The sequence below is a fragment of the Aulostomus chinensis genome, chromosome 10 (genome assembly GCF_037954235.1).
Source record: "Aulostomus chinensis isolate RoL2024-O1b breed Wild chromosome 10, RoL_Achi_v1.0, whole genome shotgun sequence".
Classification (NCBI taxonomy): Eukaryota; Metazoa; Chordata; class Actinopteri; order Syngnathiformes; family Aulostomidae; genus Aulostomus; species Aulostomus chinensis.
The window spans coordinates 24,051,157-24,073,323 of record NC_141329.1 but is presented as its reverse complement, the minus strand read 5'-3'; the positions used below and the strand labels follow the sequence as shown (position 1 = coordinate 24,073,323).

The 22,167-nt window shown below is 40.5% G+C and overlaps 1 protein-coding gene across 2 annotated transcripts in view; it reads left to right on the top strand.

Annotated features, from left to right (window-relative positions):
• The window catches only part of b3glcta (beta 3-glucosyltransferase a), a 56,996-nt gene that overhangs the window by 13,582 nt on the left and 21,247 nt on the right, over positions 1–22,167 (top strand). For both annotated transcript variants that reach the window (XM_086216555.1, XM_086216554.1), the window contains exons 3-4: positions 7,639–7,678; positions 18,831–18,940. In XM_086216555.1, the coding sequence (XP_086072681.1) occupies positions 7,639–7,678; positions 18,831–18,940 (150 nt within the window). The remainder of the gene's footprint in view (positions 1–7,638; positions 7,679–18,830; positions 18,941–22,167) is intronic.

Here is a 22,167-nt window from a genome sequence, read left to right as displayed (position 1 = left end):
CGGCGGGACTTTCCAAGATCCAGGCAGACACTCAAAGTAAATTGCAAAGCCCAAAAAGGAAGCTTTAATTTAAAGGGCTGGTTCATCCTTCAGGCAATGTTCCTGGATGTGGGGGGAAAAAACAACAACCAGACTTATGAAATACACAAAAATACACGCAGCACAGCTGAATAATTGAAAGTGCTGATCTCAGTGAGCCATTGAGTAATTTCATATGTTTTAAAGGCTAAATGTTTGCTTTACAGTTACACAAACCAGATATTTTTGAAGCTATGCTGGATGAGACAGGCAGTTTTGAGTTTCATTTTTTTCCCCCTGTTTTTGCCAAAAAAAAATTAGCCCACGTTGTGTCCCTGTAAACCTCTATCCCCAAAAAGGTGAATTTTTATCTGTCGCCGTCATGTACTCAAATTGTTTTTCTGTCCTTTTGGAGGTTATGGATTTTCATCGGCAAGTAACTTGTATTCAGTCTTCAGAGCCATTCAGCTGTTGACATAATGAGCAGCCTTGAAGAGAAGGTATCATTCCCTAATGGCACACTCAGTTCCACTCATCACGTCTGATAAGACAACAGCATCATTTTGCAGTTTATGCGTTATGGTTAACACAATTTTTCAGGTATTTGTTTATCAATACATTCAAAAAAGAGCATTGCATGCAGCATCTCCTCAACTCAGGCAATTGTAAGAAAATGAAACTCAGGAGAAGTCTGATGCCTGAATCATTACTCCTGACTCGCGCTGACCTTCTCTCAGCAGAAGAATTGAAGCTTTTCTGAGATTACAAACGTTTAAAAATGTTTTCCAAGCTTCCCCTGTGTATCCAACTGCAACTCAAAAAAAAAAAAAGAAAAGAAAAAAACTGGAAGTGCTAACTGTTCTGCTTGATTTTAAAATTTGCATAACCTACAAAATAGCCTGACGTTCACTTCAGTGGGAATGTAACCACACTCTGCGTTGTAACATGACATTTCCTCCCACGCATTTCCACATCATCTCCTCGGGCCTGAGCTATTTTCTGCATGTGTATTTCAGTAAATGTTATCGTTAATTTGCCCAAAACCTGCCACTTGAAGAACACGAAGAAACTCAATGTAGTGGCAAAAGCTTGCTTCACAATACCCTGCAGCCTCGACTAAAAACCTCTTCCCTCTGCGGTGGTGTGTGGTCCGCGCTGACCCAGGGAACAAGTACGACTAGACTTTAAGCCTTGAGCCTCTTCAAACTTTCGTCTGCTGATTTGATAAATTCAGTGGTTTTATCAAGAAATACAGATTTCTAGATTTTGAACCGATTCATATTGTTTTAAATTTATATGTGTTTTGCAAAAAACATAAACAAATCCTTTACAGTGTTATATGATTCAGAACTATCACGTTGATTTATTCAGCAGTCCTCAAGAGTAACCCATTCCTCCGTCGTCGTGGACAACGCCACAGGCTGCTGTTTGTGATTTGAGTTGTCCAGTAACCGTAACTCTTATGCTCTTACACTGCACACCACAGAATTGCAGCTTCACTTTTCAAAGTAAATTAGAAAGTTCTTGTGTTGATTTGTTTCAGTCTTTGAGGAATTACTGAATATACATCCTTTTTAAATGAATATAAAAAAGCAGAAGGCAAACAATCTCATCATTTTTAAAAAGAGATGGGAAAAATAGTAACATCAATATATCATCAGATTACTTCCATCAGTGGAAGAATGTGTTTCCGCAAAGACATTTATAGAGTCTAATGAACAAGAAAGGGCAGCGAAGGGATGAAGAAAGCGGTACTGCTGGTTCAGCTTCAAAGAAATAAATGTTTAGCTTCTAATGCCAGCTTCGAAAATTGTGCTTCTGGCTTAAACGTGATTCCTGGGGATCCACAAACAAGTGTGTGAAGGAGAGCACAGGCGGGCTGATGGGAGTCAAGTATTCAACCTGTTGTAATCAATTCTGCTAATTATCTTGACTTGCAAATGTGGAATTTAAATGACATTCTTCCAGTCTTGCTTGTCAGTTGTGTTTTTAATGAAGCTCAGACACTTCATGCTGTGTGTGTGTGTGTGTGTGTGTGTGTGTGTGTGTTTGTGATGTTGTCTTTTAAAATATGTTTAAGACCTTGTGAATAATATAATGCTTTTTTTTTTTTTTTTGCTATACAGTCCAGTGTTATTACCCCTCTAACTTACCTTGACTGGGTGCATATATTAGTGTGTCATATTTTTATGTGAATAATAAAACTGAAACAGGCGTTGCAGTGTTGTGGAATAACATCAGCTCACACACATCTAGTGAATGTGTTGGAGTGCGCTGCCATGAATGACAGCAGCTGACAAGTTTGGTTTGACAGTTCTTGATATCAAGTTAATTGACCGTAAATCTCTACCCTTACCAATAATCCTCCATTCACAGTTTAGCAGCCTGCGTGGCAGGAATGTCAGGTTCTAAACTGAGTGGAGCTGAACATTGAAGGAGATGTTTCTGGTTTTTGATTTTTGTCTTTCCATCATGAAAAAACAGCAAAGGTATAGAGAATGGGTTCAATGATGTGTTAAAGCCAAAGTGCACATTAGTAATCTGATTGGATTATGGTTCTGATTGTGTCACAAATCATTGAATTTAGACCCACTGTCAGTCTATTTTTTAACTTGAAAGGACAATACATGATAGCAGGAGACCTCATTTATCAAATAGGATATAAAGAAAAAGATAAATACAACAAAATTGGTGTTTGCAAAAAAAAGAAAAAAAATTAAAGAAAACCATACATGTTTGCACCAGAAGGCAATGTTCCCTTTTCAAAATCCCAGCCCACCTGGAAATTTGCAAACATGGATCATCTTCCACCTTCAACACGCCCACATTTTAACAAAGCTCAGTGTGGGACCATTTAATCCCAAACATCTCAAATGTAAAATCTGTGATGCTACTCTTCAGTTCAGTCAAAATATTAGAACTATAGTGCTAAACAAGCAACCGGCTGCATACGTGAATAGCTTGCAGCCAAAGATCCTGTCACTGCCAGAGCGATATGCTGCCAGTCAGAGTGGTAGAAGGCGAGGGATTCGGGAAGGAACTAGTTTACGCCATCAAGAGATTCTGTGACTGAACAATTTGAAAGACACCAGGATGAAGGATGAGAAGAGGGATGAGTCTAAATGAAGATAGCCAGGGCAGACACGTTTGCTCTGACCGCCGACTGCTGCAGACAGTGAGCTGTTCTTTTATTGATGCTGACCAGGAGATCTAGTCTGGAGTCTCCTCTCTCTGTCGAGCAGACAGCTCTCATTGTGTGTGTGTGTGTGTGAGTGTGTGTGTGTGTGTGTGTGTGCGCGCACGCTCATCCATGATAATGTCAAAGACACAGCCAGTGCAAGCAAACTCGTCACTACTCACTCCCTGGACTCCATTTTGTAGGTGGGAGTAAATGAGATAGACCAGGCCTCCTGTATGTCATGTATTTTCATAATTTTTTAATATTCTTCTACTGATTTGACCATAGCCCATATTTATAGATGGAAATATCTGAATAAAAATCAAAATAATGTTTTTGTGATAGTTATAGTTGTTTGCTGAAAATCATAAAGAAGTTCTTTTATTTTATGACCTACATCTGCAGACATTGAGGACATGCCAATCATGCATATTCTGCATTCCTATATTCTTACTTCTAAGAAAGCCTATGAACGGAATGTGACTAGAGTCCATTTGCTCTTTTGGCACCCTGAAACACAAGAAATATACGGCTGGCGTATTAATACTTAAATCAATTCAATACATCTAAAAACCTCAAAATGATATCATGATCCCTGAAACATCACACCTTTTCTTCTCACGTCTCAAGATTCAGAAAATCCTTTGACCCGGAGTCAGTTTCCCCATCAGTGATGATGTGACGTGACAGGATGTTTTTATCGGTCGGGCATGACTGTGCCCTTATTGATTGTGGCAGAGGGCTGAGGCTTAGACATGTATGGAAATGAAGAAAGCAGCTGAGTGTTCAACGGCTCTTTGTGGGTGTCTTTGATTACGTAACGCTAAGTGTGTTGAGCATCGTTCTTGAAGAGTTTACACATGTACACCTCCGCTGGGAAAATTTCACTGCCGTTGTTCTGAGGTTAAAGTACACGAGGCACAATTTTTATGTCTGTCTGCATCAGTGCTGTGGCGCCTCAGACCAAATGTGCCCAAGGAATGGTGAAACTAACTTCTTCAGATGGACAGTATAGACTCATAGCGATTCCCTTTGAACACCTATGGGTGTTTGATTGCCGCTGCAAATATCTGACAGCCTCCTGTCAGATTGTTTTAAGGAGAACGTTACCTTGGCAAAGAACCGAAGAGGGCCAGAAAGAGTTGGGTTCTTTGAGCTGAGAATAATTCATCGCTCAGTAATGGTGAAAATGATAGAAATGATCTGAGTTCACCATGTCAGAGAAAATTAGATCATTTGTAGCCCTCGTGTCACTCAAATGTGAAGATTCTCTGAAGTGAAACCACGGGGAAGAACTTTAATATCAGGTGTTTTATTGAAGCTCTAGCTGTAGCTTTTCTGACTGCATCCACCCTGTTGTTAACATGAATACAGAAAGTAACATTGGTCTTATTATGACTCACTGCTACACTTGTTGTTGTTGTTTTTTTTATCAAATGTAAATGTAATGAAATCCTCATAGGATATTTAATGGAAATAAATAACATGGTTTTGTTTTTTTGTGCAGGCAGCCTAACAGTTCCATTACAAATTACCCCTTAATTCCACAAAACATTGGAGATTAATATATAACAGTGCTAGAATATGCACAGTTCAGCCGAAGATCTCTAATGAAACCACGCCATAAGACATTAGGTTTAACTGAGGCTTACGTAAAATTGTGCAACAGCGCGCTTGCCACCATTAAAGGGGACTTATCGTGCTTATTTTCAGCTTTATGGTTTTATTCTTGGACTCCATTAGAGTACTTCTGCATGATTCAGACATCAGTGGCAAGTATAAAATGTTCAGAGAAGTCTAACGCCTTCGCTTTTTGCTCACAGGGAAATTTGTAACTTCGTGTAGAATGAACCTCCCATATTGTAATAAATATACAATAATAGATCTGTACATATGCGATACTCATTATATATTTTATTATCTTATATGTGTGTGTGTGTTTATATATATGTGTGTATATAGATAGATAGGTAGACAGATAAATAGATAGACAGACTTATCCTCCTTAGGACTGTGCAATTGCACATTTAATTGATGCTATTTCACAAAGCACATATATCATCTCTCTGGAGCTCTCGATTCGTTTTGGTCGGCAGTGACGGTGAAATTGTTTTCTCTCTGCAAGTTGCATGATGCTGGGAAAAATTGCACCTGCCACTCTTCTGTCACATTTCCAAGGCTGCGAGGATCGTCCTTCCTGTTGCCTGTTTTTAATCTTAACCCAGATGAGGAATCATCACAAGGTCGAGGAACAATTTGAAGGAGAATTCATGAGGACTTGAGAAAGAAATAGCATCGCTGAGCAGATCCTTGTTATGTACAGCGCCCCCTGGGGTCAGCTGAGACACATGCATATCTGTCTCTTATTCTAAACTGAACTGTTATAATCAGAACATGAGGATTTACAAACCTTATGCAGTGCCATATACACTTATGTCCATATCTAAAAGGGCTGCAGCACTTACTTCCAGCAAATAAATCAAATGTACTTTTTTGTAAAGACATTTCACATATTACTCTTCATTTTATAGATTGCAACTCTGTGCCCAGGGATTACAAAACTGGGGACACAAATGATGAAAACGTGTTCATAGATTGCAAATCCAAGCACTCCATTTTCAAACTGTACACTTGGATTTGTAAACCAACCTTGCAGATCTCTTATTTTTCTTGGGGGGTGGGGTGGGAGGTGGGGTGGGGGCGGGGGGAGAGGTAATTACACAAGAGCAGATGGTTTTTATGTGGTTCTGCTGTAGGGAAACTACATTGGACTACAAAAATGCCTATCGGATCAGATTGCCCTGTGTGCTCTTGTTATTTGCGTGCAAGCTTGATGGACATAATGCCAGCGTACAAAATCAGATGATGACAACAACAACAACAACATAACAGACAATCGCAGAAGGTGACAACGGGAAGTCTGGCATATCATCCTCCAGTTTAAGTAGAGGTTTCACATGCTGGCCGTTATATATATTTTCAGATGCCAGAATAGCTGCAGTTGGCTACCACAGTTACACGAATCCAACAAGCAAAAAGAGACTCCCAGGAAGGATACTTACTGAGCAGCAAGTCTATAAATATCCTGTATAAGCTGTGATTCTTTCACACAAACATAACATGATGAACCACAATTCACATATCTTACACTGCTTTCCTTAATTCATCAATTACTACATTTTTTTTGGTCAAGTTAAAATGAATTCATTTGAATAATTATCTGACAAGTCACATTTTGTGGGTTTACTGAATGCATTGTTTTTTTTTCCTTGAGCTGCCCTCTCTCTTCAGCGAAGGAAATTATTTCAGGGGAGAAGGGTGTAATAAGATGAGACAGAAACCTTGTGGGCATGACTAATGCTACTGAGGCCAATTAAGCTGATGTCTTCTCCTACTGAATTAGATCCCCCTGATATGATCTTGTCTGCCTGTGCATATATTTGCCTCGAACACTGATCACCTACGAAAAAATCTGAGAAGACGTGAGTGCTTCACCCACACACCAATCATCAATGTGCATACATTTATAGTCTGTGAACTCTTCTTTTCTTATTTTCATATTATATCTGATGCTTAAGTGAAAAACTAGAAGCCAGCCAACAGTAGTTTTAATAATAATGGATAGTTGTTGCCTGAAACTATTTGTGGGCAGGAAATTGTCTAAATTGATATACATTGTCATACCCTCTAAAAATTGGTAGCCCTCTCAATGTACTGAGATAGCAATTTAGACTGCCACCAAACTGTGCTGACTTCCTACATCCACTTCACCACACCTGATAGTGAATTTATGACTTAGTTAAGCTCTCTGAAGGCTGCAACAGCTTGCCAGTGAAATGATTGTTCATCTGGAGGAAGTCATAAATCAAAACAGACCTCAGTTTGTCATTATCTATTAATACTCCGCCGCTCTCTCGCTCGCTCTAGAGCTAAAACCAGCTAGAACTTGCACAATCTCGCTTCCACCCAAGACTGAGAAGTTTTTCTTCTGAACAACGTAGGCAAAAGACAGCTCTTCAAAGTTTGCTCGGCTTCTGATTGATTTACTCATCCCTCCGTGGCCTGCTGCACGCACTGACAGCCTTGGAGGTGGAACAGTGTTGAATGCCTTAATTGAGCTGAATGCTCAGAGCTTAAATGCTTCAGGCACAAAACCCACACAATTAGGAATGACTAATGACATAGGATATCACCCATTATTTCTCCAAATAACCCACAGGGGGTTCCATATTTAATATCTCTGATTCTTAATTAGTCATTAGGTAGAGGAAATCCCGTATATAGCTGTGATGGAGTGTCTTCAACTGAGATATTTTTGACGGTTTCCAACATTGTTGAAACAAAAGAATGCATGTAGGTTGGGATTTGAAGATGTCTTTGCATCTCTTTGTTGTTGTTGTTGTTGTTGCTGTAATTATTGAAAGGTTTCTCTTGTTTTTCAGAGTCAAGATGATATCCATGTCATCCACAACACTCAACTTGGTAAGTCCTTTTTTTTAAATCCAATTTGTGGGGATAGTAAGAGAAAACAAATCAGAAAATGCTTCTGCGATGTGAAAATTATGCAAATACTTGCTGCCCGTGACATACTAACAGAGCGTGGACCGTGTCACAGGGATGATGTATTTTTGTTGGCCAAAAGCCAATGGGGTTTTTGATTGCTTCCAAAAATAAACTCTGTGGTGAGGCAAGTTTACGAGACTTACGCGTTTTTGTGGTGACAGTAATTTTTACAAAGAAAGACAATTTGTAGGATTTTAAAATTTAAATCTTTGGAATTAAAAAGCTGTTATTGTGCTATGCACGAGCTATGCCATAGATTCATGAGCGGCTTCATGCTTCTGGTTTCAGCTGCTGCTGAGTTTTAAGACACCTGCTGTCATCAAAATTCACAAGTGCAGTATTTACTGATAAATAAAATGTGTTACTCAAACAGTAATGTAGCACTTTTACTGAAAAATGTTACAAAGTGCTTCGAATAATAAAAAAACCCAAACAAGCTAGATAAAGGAAGGTGAAGAGGAACACGGGGTACAGCGATAAGACAGAGGCACATAAGAAAAGATTCATATCAAATATTTGCAAAAGCTTTCACAAAGGAAAAAAGTTTTAAGAAGAGAACTTAGTGTATCTGAATTTATTAGACAAAGAATTCCACAGTTTGGGGGCTCAACAGCAACCACCCCATCCCACTTAATCACAAATGGTGACCCGAGAACGACCGACAGGGACCCATCTGCAGTTCTTAGGTGTCAAGGGGGCACATATGAGGTCAATTGAATAGATAAACAGCTAGCAGCCAGGCTGTGGGATGCTTTACTGATGTACGGTATTTCACGCTGTAGAAAAAAAAAAAAAACAACACACAAAATATTTCAAGCTAGTATGAACCATTGACCTTATTTCAAGATGGAGGAATCAGACATTTACCCAAGCTAGCTTACTTCCTCTAGGACTCATTCCTGCAGCACCCTGTGCTGCAACAGAAGCAGTAATGGTAATAATAACAACTTCTCAAAGACCCAAGGCTGCTTTACAAAGTGAGGTAAATGCAAACAAAGACAAGACAAGACAAGAATACCCATGATTGCCAGGGGTGGTGGGAACGAGAGGTTAAAGTCTCTATCAAGCAGGTGAGTTTTCACAGTTTTTCAAAGAGAAGTGGGACGTTACAAAACTCTGCAGTGAAGGAATTCCAGAGGGTGGGGCTCCCACACACTGGGCTCTGTCCCAGAAAGATTGGAGCCTGGTGTTGGAGGTGGACAATGAGCCCCAGTATCTGTTGACTGCCGATTAATGGAAGTGGAATAAGGGTGAAGGAGTTTGGATAGGTACTGGAGGACAAGGGCATGGAGGGATTTATAGGGGAGGAGGAGGAGGATCGGGTACGTGATGCAAGACTTGACCATGAGCCAGTGAAGGTGGATGAACTGGCAGGGCTCGGTGCAGGTGAGAACCCTGGCACCTCAGTTCTGTGCATTTTGGAGCCTGTCCAGAGCAGAGCTTGACTCTTAATCATCCTCTGACCCCCAACCTCCTTTCTTTGTCTCCTGTCATGAAGTATCATCCTCGCCTAATACACCGCAACAGTTAGCAATGAAAGTTAAAGCTCTGAAAAAGATATTAAGATGCTAGTCCAGCTTTAGCATTGCAAAGAGCAAACAGCACGGACGGAGTGAGTAATCACCAACACACAAAAAAAATGCTAATCTCTCAAACAAAATACAAATCATCTTCACAAATAACCGCATCATCTCACAAGCTGTGTGTTCAAATCAGCAGAATAGGAAAACGGGCAGGGATGCTAAAACAAATGAGAGCAGACAGCCCCCCCCACCCAAACACACAAACACACACACACACACACACACACACACACACACACACACACACACACACACACACACACACTCCCTCTTACCACACAAAACCAACAAAAGTTCATGTACAATGTAATAAGCCGAGCCTACACATTATGACAGCGCAAGCACAGCCAAGAAACCATCAGTGACACCATGAGCAATGAGCGGCTGCAGCAACGTTTAACGGATGACACATATGCACGACTGTTTGCAAAACAAACCTTGAAAATGGTGGCAGCAGTTGCCAGAATAAAAGAAGTTGACAAAGGATCTTACATTTTTAAATAACTTCATTTTTTGGATGTTAATGGACTGACTTGGATTAACTTTTAAAATCAGGAAATCCATCTTTTGCCCAGGAACTACTCTCTGCACCATGAAGCAAACAATCCCAGCAGTGAAGGTTTTGCTCTGCTGATCCTGTCACCCATGGGTATAATTATTTGCTGGAGTAAAGCTTTGGTATTCTGCTGCAAATTGAACTCTGGTGAGGGTTTTTTCTGCATTTGGGATAAATTAACATTTCCATTCATTTAACCTTGAAAACCACAATAATGAATAAAAAAAAATGGCTCTATGTGGTGTTAGCATTATTCAAGCTTGCCATTGTAAGGCAAACTAGCTAACAAGTAAATTAGCTTGTGATGTGTGCCTGTCACAGCAGGAAGAACTCATTAAGTTTGAGCAAAAGCATGGAGACAAAACACGATGCCTCAGTTTTACTGTCATCTGAAATGAGTCGCTCACTGAATTCCTATAAAAGTATAAACTGGACCATCAGTCACAGAGCTGTACAGCTTCAGTTTGTCCCAACTGCACAGAAACTCTGATAGGCTGACAAAAGGGGTTTCATCCATTTAACCCTTGAAAAGAGATCAACAGACTTGGCCCACATATGCATTAGTGACAGCTGCACCATGCAAAGGTGCAAAACTATTTTCGCTCTCTAAACAAAAACAAAAAAATAGGCTATGAAAGTCATTGTCAGTTTTTTTTTTTTTTCCCTCATAAAACCCAGACTTACCCAGTGCCCCTTAAAAAAATAAACTTTAGATGCGTGCACACTCCCTGAAAGGTGCAGAGGTGGAACTCAGAATAGCACAGCAGCCGTCAGCCCATCGCGGACACAGATATTCTCTCAAATCCTGCTTCGCCTGGATCTGCTGCACCAATTGTGCAATTTGATCACGCAGCTACTCAGAGAAACATCTGTTTCCAGAGCTGGTCTGTGACTGGTCAAGCCGATGAATTATAATCATCCCCTAAATCCAAAATTTTTTATTATCAATCAATCTTATCTCCCCTGAAACTGGTTTTAGCTGTCAATTGCATGTTACGAGAACAAACTAAGAACAATTATTCATGCGAACACAATCATGAAAGACAGGAAAACACTTGTTACAGCATTTAAGTAATGAGCTAGCAATGAAATTTAATTAAACTAACCCTGACATTTTCATTTGTACTAAGTTCTCATATTACCTGGGTTCAAAGTTGGTGTTTATATTTGGGTTCATGTGTCACAGTTTGTCCCTTTGCTTGATATTTGGATTTGGATGTAATTCAGTTTCAAGAAAACTGTGTGCAAAGGATTAAAATGAGTCATCTGAGCATCTGTAATAAATCATAACATGAAAACAGTGGACAGTTTGATATTCAACAAATGCAGTAATGGGAAAATTTAAAGGATGTTTTTGTACTGTGACTGCCTTTTAAAACGCAATCTTCAGCTCCTCCAACTTTTTCATAAGTATAGTCCCATCTCTGTTGATTTGACAGCCACCAGGAATTTCATAAGTAGAGCAAATAAAAAAAGATGTCATGCTTCAAAGAGCTCATACAATCACCATCCGAGAGTGATTTTTGGGAGCCTGTAGAGGGTTGGGAGCCAGTTTTTTGGACCTCTGCCTGTTGTTCAATCAACTGGGTCACCACAGATGCAAAAGTACACAAAAGCAACTTCATAATGCTCTCATTTGGCACCTCAGCACGGAGAGGAAATACAAACAGACAGCTATCTGAAAAATTGAGCTCCGCTATCTGGCACCACCAAAGTAATTCCCTTTGTCACACCGGAAAGGCTAAGCTCGCCTGTGGAGAACGTTGTTTGTGTGGCTGGATACAAAAGATGAATAAAGGAAAGCTGAAATTTGAGGTGTTTTAACAATAGTGCAAACATCAAATGTTTTGTTTATTTTAAAAGAGCTGTTGACATTTTTTTTTTTTTGGAAGTTATTGGAAGTAGCCAGGTCTTCAGAAGAAATAACAGGAACCACATCAAGGAAAAGTACTGATTCTTCTGGCAGTACGAGGCTGCATCAAGTGTAAATGATGTTTTTGTGTGCAAAAATTTTTCATCTCCATCCTGGAACAAACATCGTAATGGAATTTTTCACAAGTTTGCATTGACTTCAACTCTTTCACTTCAGCCAAGCATGAACATTCTTTATAACATTCTCAGTTTGCAGCGTTTTCGCGTCTTTATGCTTAAATTAGAAATGGATAGGAACATACCTGGACATTAAGAGTCACTGATGCGTCGAAAAATTATTTCTTGTTACATTGATTCAGACGGCAAGTAGCTGTAGAAAGCTGGAATTGAATCATGGATGAATCGGTGGGATACTTAGTATCTGGATACTTGTTTGTCTACTTTTCATTTTTGGCATCAACAAACTGCTGTCGTTGTTACTTTGTTGTGTTTTCTCACCTACACTGCTGTCTCACTCTGGAAGTGATATGACACCCATCGTCCGTCACGAAGCAAATCATGGCCCACATCCAACGTCTCCTGTTTTTTCAGATCCTCAGAAGCTGACAGACCTTTAAGATACTGACGTCCTCCCACTGAATACTGAGTAAGCACAAATGTAGATAAAGTTTGGGTTTTATTAGAAAGTTGGAAGGCAACAAGATGGGTTTCTGTATGATCTGTAAACAACAAGATCATTCAAAAGAATGAGTATGACAAAGAAAAGATGTGTGATCATGCCCACAACTACAAAGTCAATCTCGTTGCATTTTTAGAATGCGAACATAAAATTCATACAGTTTTTTTTAATGCACAGCACAGTTACAAATCTAGTCGCTGCTGGTCGGTCTTGTTGTTGAATTGTATTCCAGTCATGTAACAGACGTTCAACTTGAATGCATTTTCCAGGTTTCACTTCCCTTATTTTTAGTTTCAAGTGAAAACAGGACAGCAGCTATAACCATTTCATTTCAGCCAGGAGAGCCCCTGATGGTCGTTACTGGTCAATGGGTGCTCGTTATAGCACCTCTCTACCTTTTCAACACTTTACATTGTTACCTGGTTCACCTTTTCACCCAGTCACACATTGATGGTGGAGGCTGCCATCCTACTCATCAGAGATTAGTAACTTTTTCAAGAATGCTTCAACATGGTCTCTGGACCAGTAAACAGGGTGACTGGTTTAATCCCTGATTACAAGACTGCCACTTTAATGCCTGAGCCACAGTGCCCACCTCCATGGTTGGAGTTCAGCAACGCTCATCACTTGTGATGAGCGTTGCTGAACTCTAGTTAACCTTCCATGAGTATTTTCACTGTGTTTTCTCTTATTGCAACTGTGGAATAATTTATCCGGATGTGTGTTTTTGTAGTAGTAATTTTACAGGATAGTGACTTATACCTGACCCTTCTCCCATGCGTACCAACCCCACCCCTCCTCCCCTTTTTTCTCTTCTCTCTCTCCATTTGAGTTTGAGTGTGTAAACAGATTTATGTCCCCAGAACATGAGGAATACCTGGTATGCTCACACAGAAAGCCTTTTTGCCATTTCTCTGCATCGTCCTACCTCGGTTGGTTTGCTTTTTCCTCGCTCTCCGTCTGCCCTCTTGCTGCCTTTTCTCTTCCCCCCTTTTTTCCAGAGATATTTATGACACTGACCTTTTCAGCGGTAAGCCGAAAGTTAAATACACCATGCTCTCTATTGATCTTGTGCAAGGCAATTAAAAGTCTTTATTAATGTGAGATGTGGTTTGATAGGAAATCATTTCACTTGCTGCGTGACACGCAGGCCTGTAGATGATTGGTTGGGATCGTTATCAAGCTCTCAACAGTTTAAAAGTTGAATATTGAATTTGAGCTCCCAGATTGAATATCACCAGATACATTAACTGTTAAATCCCAGGGCTGTCTGGTGTGACGGTCATGGTTAGCTTGGTCATGGAACCCAATTCTCTTGGGGCCAGACTCTCTCTCGGTTGCACCGTTTTTGGCGGTGAGGGAGGGGAGATATGGAGGGGAATTTTGAGGAGATGGATGATTCTGGGCCATCTTGTCTCTGGGAGTCCAATGATGTGAGTCACTGGAGTGTAGCAGGTTTTACACCAGCACAATCAGCTGCTGGATGGGGAGTCAGGCCTGCCGAGTATGGAAATGAGCTATTCACATCCTGTGTCACCTCTGATTATGTGCTGGCGATGAAGAGCTCCAGATCTGTCATGGCAGTTTCATTGTTCTCACAACTGTCTAATGGCCCCACTTACAGAATCTAATCCCCCCAGAATTTTGGAGACATTCCTCATTGAAATGACATTATTGATCTGCTTTCCATCTTTTTGCGCTTCCTTTTTATAATTTATGACAAAATGTATGATCCTGCTCTCCAAAACTTATTGACACATTGATTGTAATGGATTCAACTCTTCTCTGTAACTGATAGAAGGATTACACAGAATTGCACCTTTCCATGAAACCCGCTGGAGAACTGGAACGTGGTGCAATGAAGAACTCGTTAAATCTTTGAGATGATCTGAATCATGGGACATATATTCTCACGCTGAGCGGGGGAAAGTATAAAAATTCTCCTCAAATTCCTGTCTATGTCACCCTCAGAGTTGTAGTTTTCTTCGCACATAATCATAAGCTGTACCTACATCTGCTGCATCCATTTGACCTACATGTATACATCAGTTGAAGCCTCTAATCAGCTGATCTGATCGCTTCTCTGATGTCTTTGGTGTTAACACTGGCAAGATGTCTCTGACGTGTCTGTTAATTTCTCTGGAACTATTACGCAGACCTTGGAGGTTTTTGCTGCGTGAGTATATTCCTATTATAACTTTGGATCTGAAGGGAAAAATTGCTTTGACAGTCCTCATGACCACACACACACACACACACACACACACACACACACACACACACACGCATGCACACACACCTGCTCTGTACACTGATGGAGATGATGGAGCTGCAGGAGTGCCTAGAGGTCAATGTGCTCTCTGCTCCTCTGCCACTTAGCAACATCTGCCATCCTGCTCTAAGGAAGTGTCACTATTGATTTGTGTCAATGAGGTGACAACGCTGCAGGCCAGGCCACGACGATGGCACACAATTTACATTCAAGCGCAGCTATTTACACCCTTCTGTGCACACACCTTACAAATACAAGCATATCGTAGTTTGTCAGCCTTGATTCTTTAATCAGTCCCATCCTCTCCTTTCTCATATGCAGAGTCGCGAGGCAGTAAGTACTCACAAGACTCAAATTCTTCACACAGAGTTTGCAATAGACCAGATGGTGATGGTCTTTAAAGAGTGGCTCCATGCATTGAGAAAAGCATCAGATCAGAGAGAGTGGAAGGCAGAATTCTCCTGTGTCTCATTTCATCCAATATATTTCAAGGCTGATATAGCCTCTTTTTTTTTTTCTTCTGAGGATCCTCTGTGGAATACTGAACGAGTAAGAGGAAGTAAACGAAGGCAAGACTCGTGCTTTCTAGTTCCATCGGCTTCTGAAAATAAGATATTCCGTTCCAAGGTGACCAGGGCTTTGGCTTCATCCCCCCAGGAACTTTCAATCTCTTTCATTCGATGCGTATTATTTTCAGCCAAGAGGCATCCTTGGATAATTTCACTTAACCACTGAAAGAAGACGTTTGTTGCGTAGTTGGCACCAGGGTGCTGCTTCACATATTTTCCTTACTGTTAAAAAGAATTGATCGCATAGAGGTACCCAGGTGTATACTTCTATTAAAAAAAAAATAGTACTGCCTGTAACAGGATTAGAAGTATGTGTCAACTGTGAACAAAACTTCCAAGCAACAATTCAGATCACCTTGTCAGGGTCACTTTAACAACCACTGCACATACGAGCAAAATCTGCCTGAATATTGAGGTTATAAGTCACCACAATTGAACATGTATTTATCAGTTACTCATTGTTGGATATCCATGGTGAATTTTTTTTGTCCTGCATGAATTCTTAGTGAATATATAATTCAGCAAATGCTCACCATATACTGTACTAGTGGCTTGAAGCTAATGGAGACCAAAGCCCAACAGCAAAATAATAGAGAACATCTATTTATAACCGCTCAACCACATCATCTCGTATAATCCAATTCTTCTGTATGTTGTTTGATGCTCAACAATTTCGCAAGCACTTTGATCTGAGCTAAAAGGTCCAGTTGAACGCAAGTATTTGAACTCAGCTTGTACATCCACTTGAAATCCTGCCTCCCAGCTGTTCAGTTGCACAACTTGGCTTCCAGATGTTTACATGAGTGTAACTTCTAGGAAGCAAAGTACTTGTTAGTGATTGAGCATTGACATTTTGTATAGTTCAGCTTTGGTTAATCCTCAGTCTCTATTAGCTTCTAGCAGCAAGTTTGTGGCTAGCATTTGCTGAATTCTGGATTCCTCGAGAAGTCCTGTTGCAGAAAAAGGACTTAATGAATTCAAGACTTCTTACGAAATGATGATGATGATGATGATGACTTTTGATAATGTGTCACACTACACTAGTGGTAGGGCTAGCTTTTGTGCAAAGAGGAATAAAGTGAAAAAGACGGGTTGAAGACAGAGGAGAAAATATTTTAAAAAATCAGATTAGGTTCAGAAACAAGATAAAAGGTCAAAAAACAAATGATCCTCCAGATTTAGGAATCCGCACTGACATATTTTTCTCAAATATATTAAAAGCATGATTACTTTATTTTCGTTTTCAGCCTTGACCCTGGATCAGCCAGCAGTCTTTGCTCTGAAGAATGCGATTTGGTCAGTGTACAACAACAAAGACTTAGCAACCACCCACCCCTCACTGCACTCTGACAACCACTCGCACCATCCAAACACCCATTAACCAACACCCTCGCGACCACATCCAGCAACCTCTCATAACAGAGCAGAGCAGAGCAAAGTTTTCATGAGAATACTTTGCTTACTTTTAGAGTTTTGTTTTTTTTTTAGTTTAGTTTATAGTTTTTATACTACATTTTCCCTCTGACCAGGAATAATCTTATTCCCGGCTAAAAATGCTTTGTGACGTCTTTGACACCGGAGCTGTTTCTTTACGGTAGATGTATTGATTGCCCGTTTCCTTTCTGGCGTGGCCTGTCATGAGTGGTGAGACTGTGCACAAAGGTCACCTGAAAGGACATTGGAATGATGGAGGTGAAGGAATAATGACACTCCAGGAATTTTCCTATTTCCCTTTTCTCTCTGTTGTTGGATGATTAATCGAAACCCATTAGTGTTGAGCCGGGGCCAGTGAATTCAGTCTTAATTAGTTTCTTTTTTTACCCCTCATTCTCCCTGGCTGTGACATAGGGTATGTATTATCTACACCATGAGGGATTGGCAAACTGTTTATCTGATATTGCTGTTAGTTTCATGCAGCTGGTTTTATCGATGTAACAGTATCACACCTAAGGCTTTCAAACGCTTTATGTGATGTCAAATGCACACACGTGTACACACACATTTAGCGAACTCAGCAGGAGGACATTTCGAGGTGCTGTAGCAGTATTCGCTCTCTAAGCTCAGCTCTCGGCGCAGGTTAGATCTGTTGGGAGATGGTCATGCTGAGATTTAACAAGTAAATCCCTCCTCGCTAGGAGTTGAGGATCAATGGGAATCTTGAGTCAATTCGCATGATATGACAGGTGCGAAGGAGCGAACACACCCCCCTACACTCAATTATAAAGATCTGACACAGATACTGTAGCATTACTTTGTATCTTCCCCTGACCCTGTGCTAATATTTGAGGACGAGGTGGGAGTGGGTTCAGGTGGAGTAATTGCAGAGGAAGCAGTTCATCTAATCCTGCTTTTGTCAGCACTTGCCCTTCCCCCTTTTCCTTACATTGCTTTTGCACAACAATTCCAAAGGGAGGATTATAGACCTGTCAGCAGTGACTGTTACTTAGTTATGTTTCGAAATATTAAAATACACTGACTCAGCAGCTTTGCTTCACAGGAGCAGCCCCCTTTGATAATTTATCACATCGTATATATTTTATGACAACAAATACCTAAGTAGTTAATTAAGATGTCTGAAGCGACTGGGAATTATTTGGCACAGTCCGCGATGTGTTTGTTAGAGTTCAGAGTTGGTATATACAAAATGCTGCATATCTCATTAATGTGAATTTCCTGAGCTGCCTATCATCACAGGCGAACTCTCTGACATCCACCTCTGCTTCCCACCTGGATATTGGCTCCCACCTCTTCGCTCTAAATCCTCAAAAAGCCTTTTTGTTGTCACAGTCATTCCTGCCAGGTGCAGCATACTTCATTTTGACGTGAGGGACAGCTTACAGGATTTAGGAGTTGTCAAATGTAATTGTACAGAGCCAAAGACAAAATGACAGATTTTTTTTTTTCCTATTCCCTCCCCCTGGGACCTTCGGTCTAGTTTTGATTGTACAAGGCCGTGAGAGCCACAGGGTTTATGTGGACTTGTTTGTGCAGCCAATGTCATTCTTCACTGAGCTATGTCACTATTGCTACCCTGTAAATGGATTTCACATGAAGAGGAACTGCAGCTAGCTGGGTCAATGACAAAGATGGTATCTAAACATTCTGTCAGCCATGAAGTAGCTTGTAATAGGAGGTTTTATAAAACAGACCCCTTTGAGCTAGTAGGTCCTTGTTAACCTTGGCCTTAACAAGCAGTATCATTACTCAGTTTTACTGACAATGAAGTCAGACGTGGACAGCTGGGCTGTGTTAACCTTTTGGGTGTTACTGCACCTCAGAGAAAGACTCTTCAGACTGCTACAGTAATCTTTTAAGTAACACAGTCTGGGCTGTGACATTTACATTCTCTTTCCCCAGACTAATTAAGCTCTTGATATGCTGGTTATTATCATCAGGCTAATAATAATGATTAGCAAATTCGCCATTGTTATTCAAACCGTGGGTCTTATCTTGCCTGACTCTGAGAAGGTCATCGATTTCCATGATCCTCTTTCACAGTATGTGAGAAGTCACACATGTCTGTCCGTTGTGTTCCTCCAGACCTGCGGGAGATAGTGTTCGTCATCCAGAGTCAGAGCAACTCCTTTCATGTGAGGCAGGCAGAAAGACGGAGAGCAGAGTTTTTGGAGCAGGCGCACTCCCTCTCAGAGGTAAGATCCAAGCCAGCTTTCTCTCACACGCACATATGTTCTTAATTTGGCATACAAATAACACACATGCTCTTATTTTGGCACTTGGAAGTCCACACATGCTCTTACTTTGGCATTGGGAAAACACATTAAAGCTAATCAAGTCAGAGTTGTTTTATGGTTCTTCATGGTGTCAGCACTTATTTTTTAAAATTTAAATATATACTTTGACTAATTAGAAATATGCCTGGGAGGAAGTTGATTTTACCACTCAGAAAAAAAAGTTCATAAAAAGTACAAAAACGCCTGAAATATTCATGTGTAGTTAAAGATATACAACATCCTTGGCTTTACTTGATACATCAAATCATGCACTTCCTTGTAATTTTATGTATTTAGGAAATCCAGACATTTGTGTGACTTTGATGTTGAGATATGTATCACTCTAGTCATCAGTTCTGTCTGCGCAGGCCACTTTTACTTTAATATTTAACGAGAACTTGTGATCATCCAGTGCCAAGGAGCAAGCAAATGTACATTTTAATGAAGGAGACTGGGTTGGGGGGAAAAAAAAGGCTGTGTTTTCAACTGGGATATGAGCTTAAAATTTTATGTAATTTGTGAAATTTCAGTAAGCACATCAGCTTCTTATCATTAGAGCAGATTTGCAGATCGGAATGTCCCCTGCTTCTGTTCATTAAATGGAAATGTGGTGTAATACTCATGGAACAGTCTGTTTGGTTTAATAGTGAAAGCATCATCACGAATGACAATGCTGCACGATTAGACAAGGGAAGTGCTTTCTATATTTCCTGTATTAAGAGACCAGTTTCGAGCTTTCATTTCGCTTTAGGTCGGAGTTGTTAAACTATCATAGCGAATCCTTATTTCTGTGTTTAGCATTGTTTCTGTGGCTCGGTGCTGTTTTCAGAATATTACTTTGATTTGTCACATCATGTAAATATGACGCTATGACTTCCTGGTTGTTCACAGTTCACAAATCTTCTTTAATGTTTCTTCTAATGAAAAATGACATTAATTTTTGCTTGTAGGAAGAAATTTGTCATCAAAGATCAATGTGTAGTAATGGACATCTATTTTAATAAGCCCAGACAGACTTTAAGAATGCCACATCATGTTGTGTTTATATTTACGACCTTGGAGATGTCTGACATTTTAGGATCTGTTGCATGCAATTACACAAACTGTTTCCTTAGAGAATTCCAACAAGCAACATCTGAAAGAGGTGGCAGTGCAGGCTTGTCAAAGCTTTTCAAAGAGATGCAAGACCCTACAGGGCAATGCTCAAAGTGGGATCACTGAATAATAGTGATTTAAAGAGCTGGCACTGCACTGTACCTCCAGCAAGGTGACAGTGTTTTTCTAGTTTTAACTTTTAATCACATATAAGTCATTATAACCTTGCCTATTAAATGTTTTGTGTCATTAAAAAAGACAGAAATGTACTGTCAAATCCCCTTTCAAAGGTCATCCAGCCCCCCAAAATAAACACCATAGACTTCATAGAGCAGTACATTTTGTCAACAGCTAAAGCTTTGAAACTAAATTGACTTGGTGAAAAAGACTTTGAAGAGAATTGAGAATTTGTATGTATTTTTAAATGAAGGTCACTAGTTTGAGGGCAGCACGGTGGTGCAGTGGTCAGCACCGTCGCCTCACAGCAAGAAGGTTCCGGGTTTGAGTCCCGGCTCGGGCACGGGATCTTTCTGTGTGAGTCTCCATGTTCTCCCTGTTCCTGTGTGGGTTCTCTCTGGAACTCTGGCTTCCTCCCACAGTCCAAAGACATGCAAGAGGGGACGAGGTTAATCCAGACTCTAAATTGACTGTAGGTGTGACTGTGAGTGTGAATGGTTGTCTGTCTCTGTGTGTTGGCCCTGTGATGGACTGGTGACCTGTCCAGGGTGAACCCCGCCTCTCAGCCGAAGGCTCATGCCCCCCCATGACCCCTAACAGGATAAGCGGAAAAAAATGGATGGATGGATGGTCACTAGTTTGTTAAAGCAAAAGCTCTGTTTTATGATTGCATTACATCTGAACTCTGTGATTCATTTCAGCTAAACTCTCCTGTATTATTATTATTATTATTATTATTATTATTATTGTTGCTGTTGTTGTTGTCATTGTGTTTATGAAATATTGATAGTGTTACATAAAATAGAATAAAAAAATGTCAAGTACTGAAGAGAGCTGCTGAATTAAAAATAGTTGGTGTCAGTAACAGCCTTTTTAGATGAACTCAAACAAATCACAACTGACTGATTCTAGTTCGTCAGGTGTCTCAGACTAATTATTTATTTTCTTTATTTAGTTATGGAGCCAATTTGACAAATAATTATATAATGGAATGGAGACGCAGCACACAGGCTGATAGTGTTCTGTGTCTGGCGGCGAGTTTGACCACAGCAACGAGATGTTGAGATGTCAGCTGCTTATTGGAGAAATAAAAATGTAATGCAATGTAACCCAGGAATCATTGAGACACATGAGCAGTCTTAAAGTGCAGTACATAACAGCTGCTTACCTGGGTTTTGATTCCAGATCAGAATTTTCTGTCGTCCAGTTAGAGCTCTCCCCTGAGCTGACATTAAAATACCAGCCATACAGTACTGATACTTTATAACTTTACCAGGGTGTGGAATTCCAATGATGTGCTGATATTACGGTACTGTCAAACCTGGAGGGCAAGAAGTATCCATTCATGTCTGGAGCTCTTTCAAAGTAGCACATAACCAGCAGGCAACCCCCACTGGGCGACCCAACAGCGTGACATAGCTGGTCTTGTCCCCACAGCACAGGAAGACACCGTCCAACCCTATCACCACCTCTCATCTCCACTGATTCACTGCTGAGGCTGAAGAAAAAAATGAGAGCAGAGTTCAGGTGCAGTGGTTATGTGCTGCAGGTGTGAACCTGAGAAGAGTTCGTGTGGAGAAGAAGGGATAAAGAGAAAATCCTTATAACTTCCTTCAGTTAGTGCCAGAGGGGTGAACCCAATAGCCACAGTCAACCAGCCACTTCTATGTCTGCCTTCCATCCAGTGGCATTTCAGCAAATTACTGCAATTACTCATGAGATTATGTATTTACCCTCTGTACACATGTACTGTATGTGCTGCACTTTCACCCTTGAACCCATATATAAATGTATCTCCAAGCCAAGGCACAGAAATACTCGATGGTGCACTGCATGATCTGACACAGTGACCATCTCAAAAGATAAAGAACCCC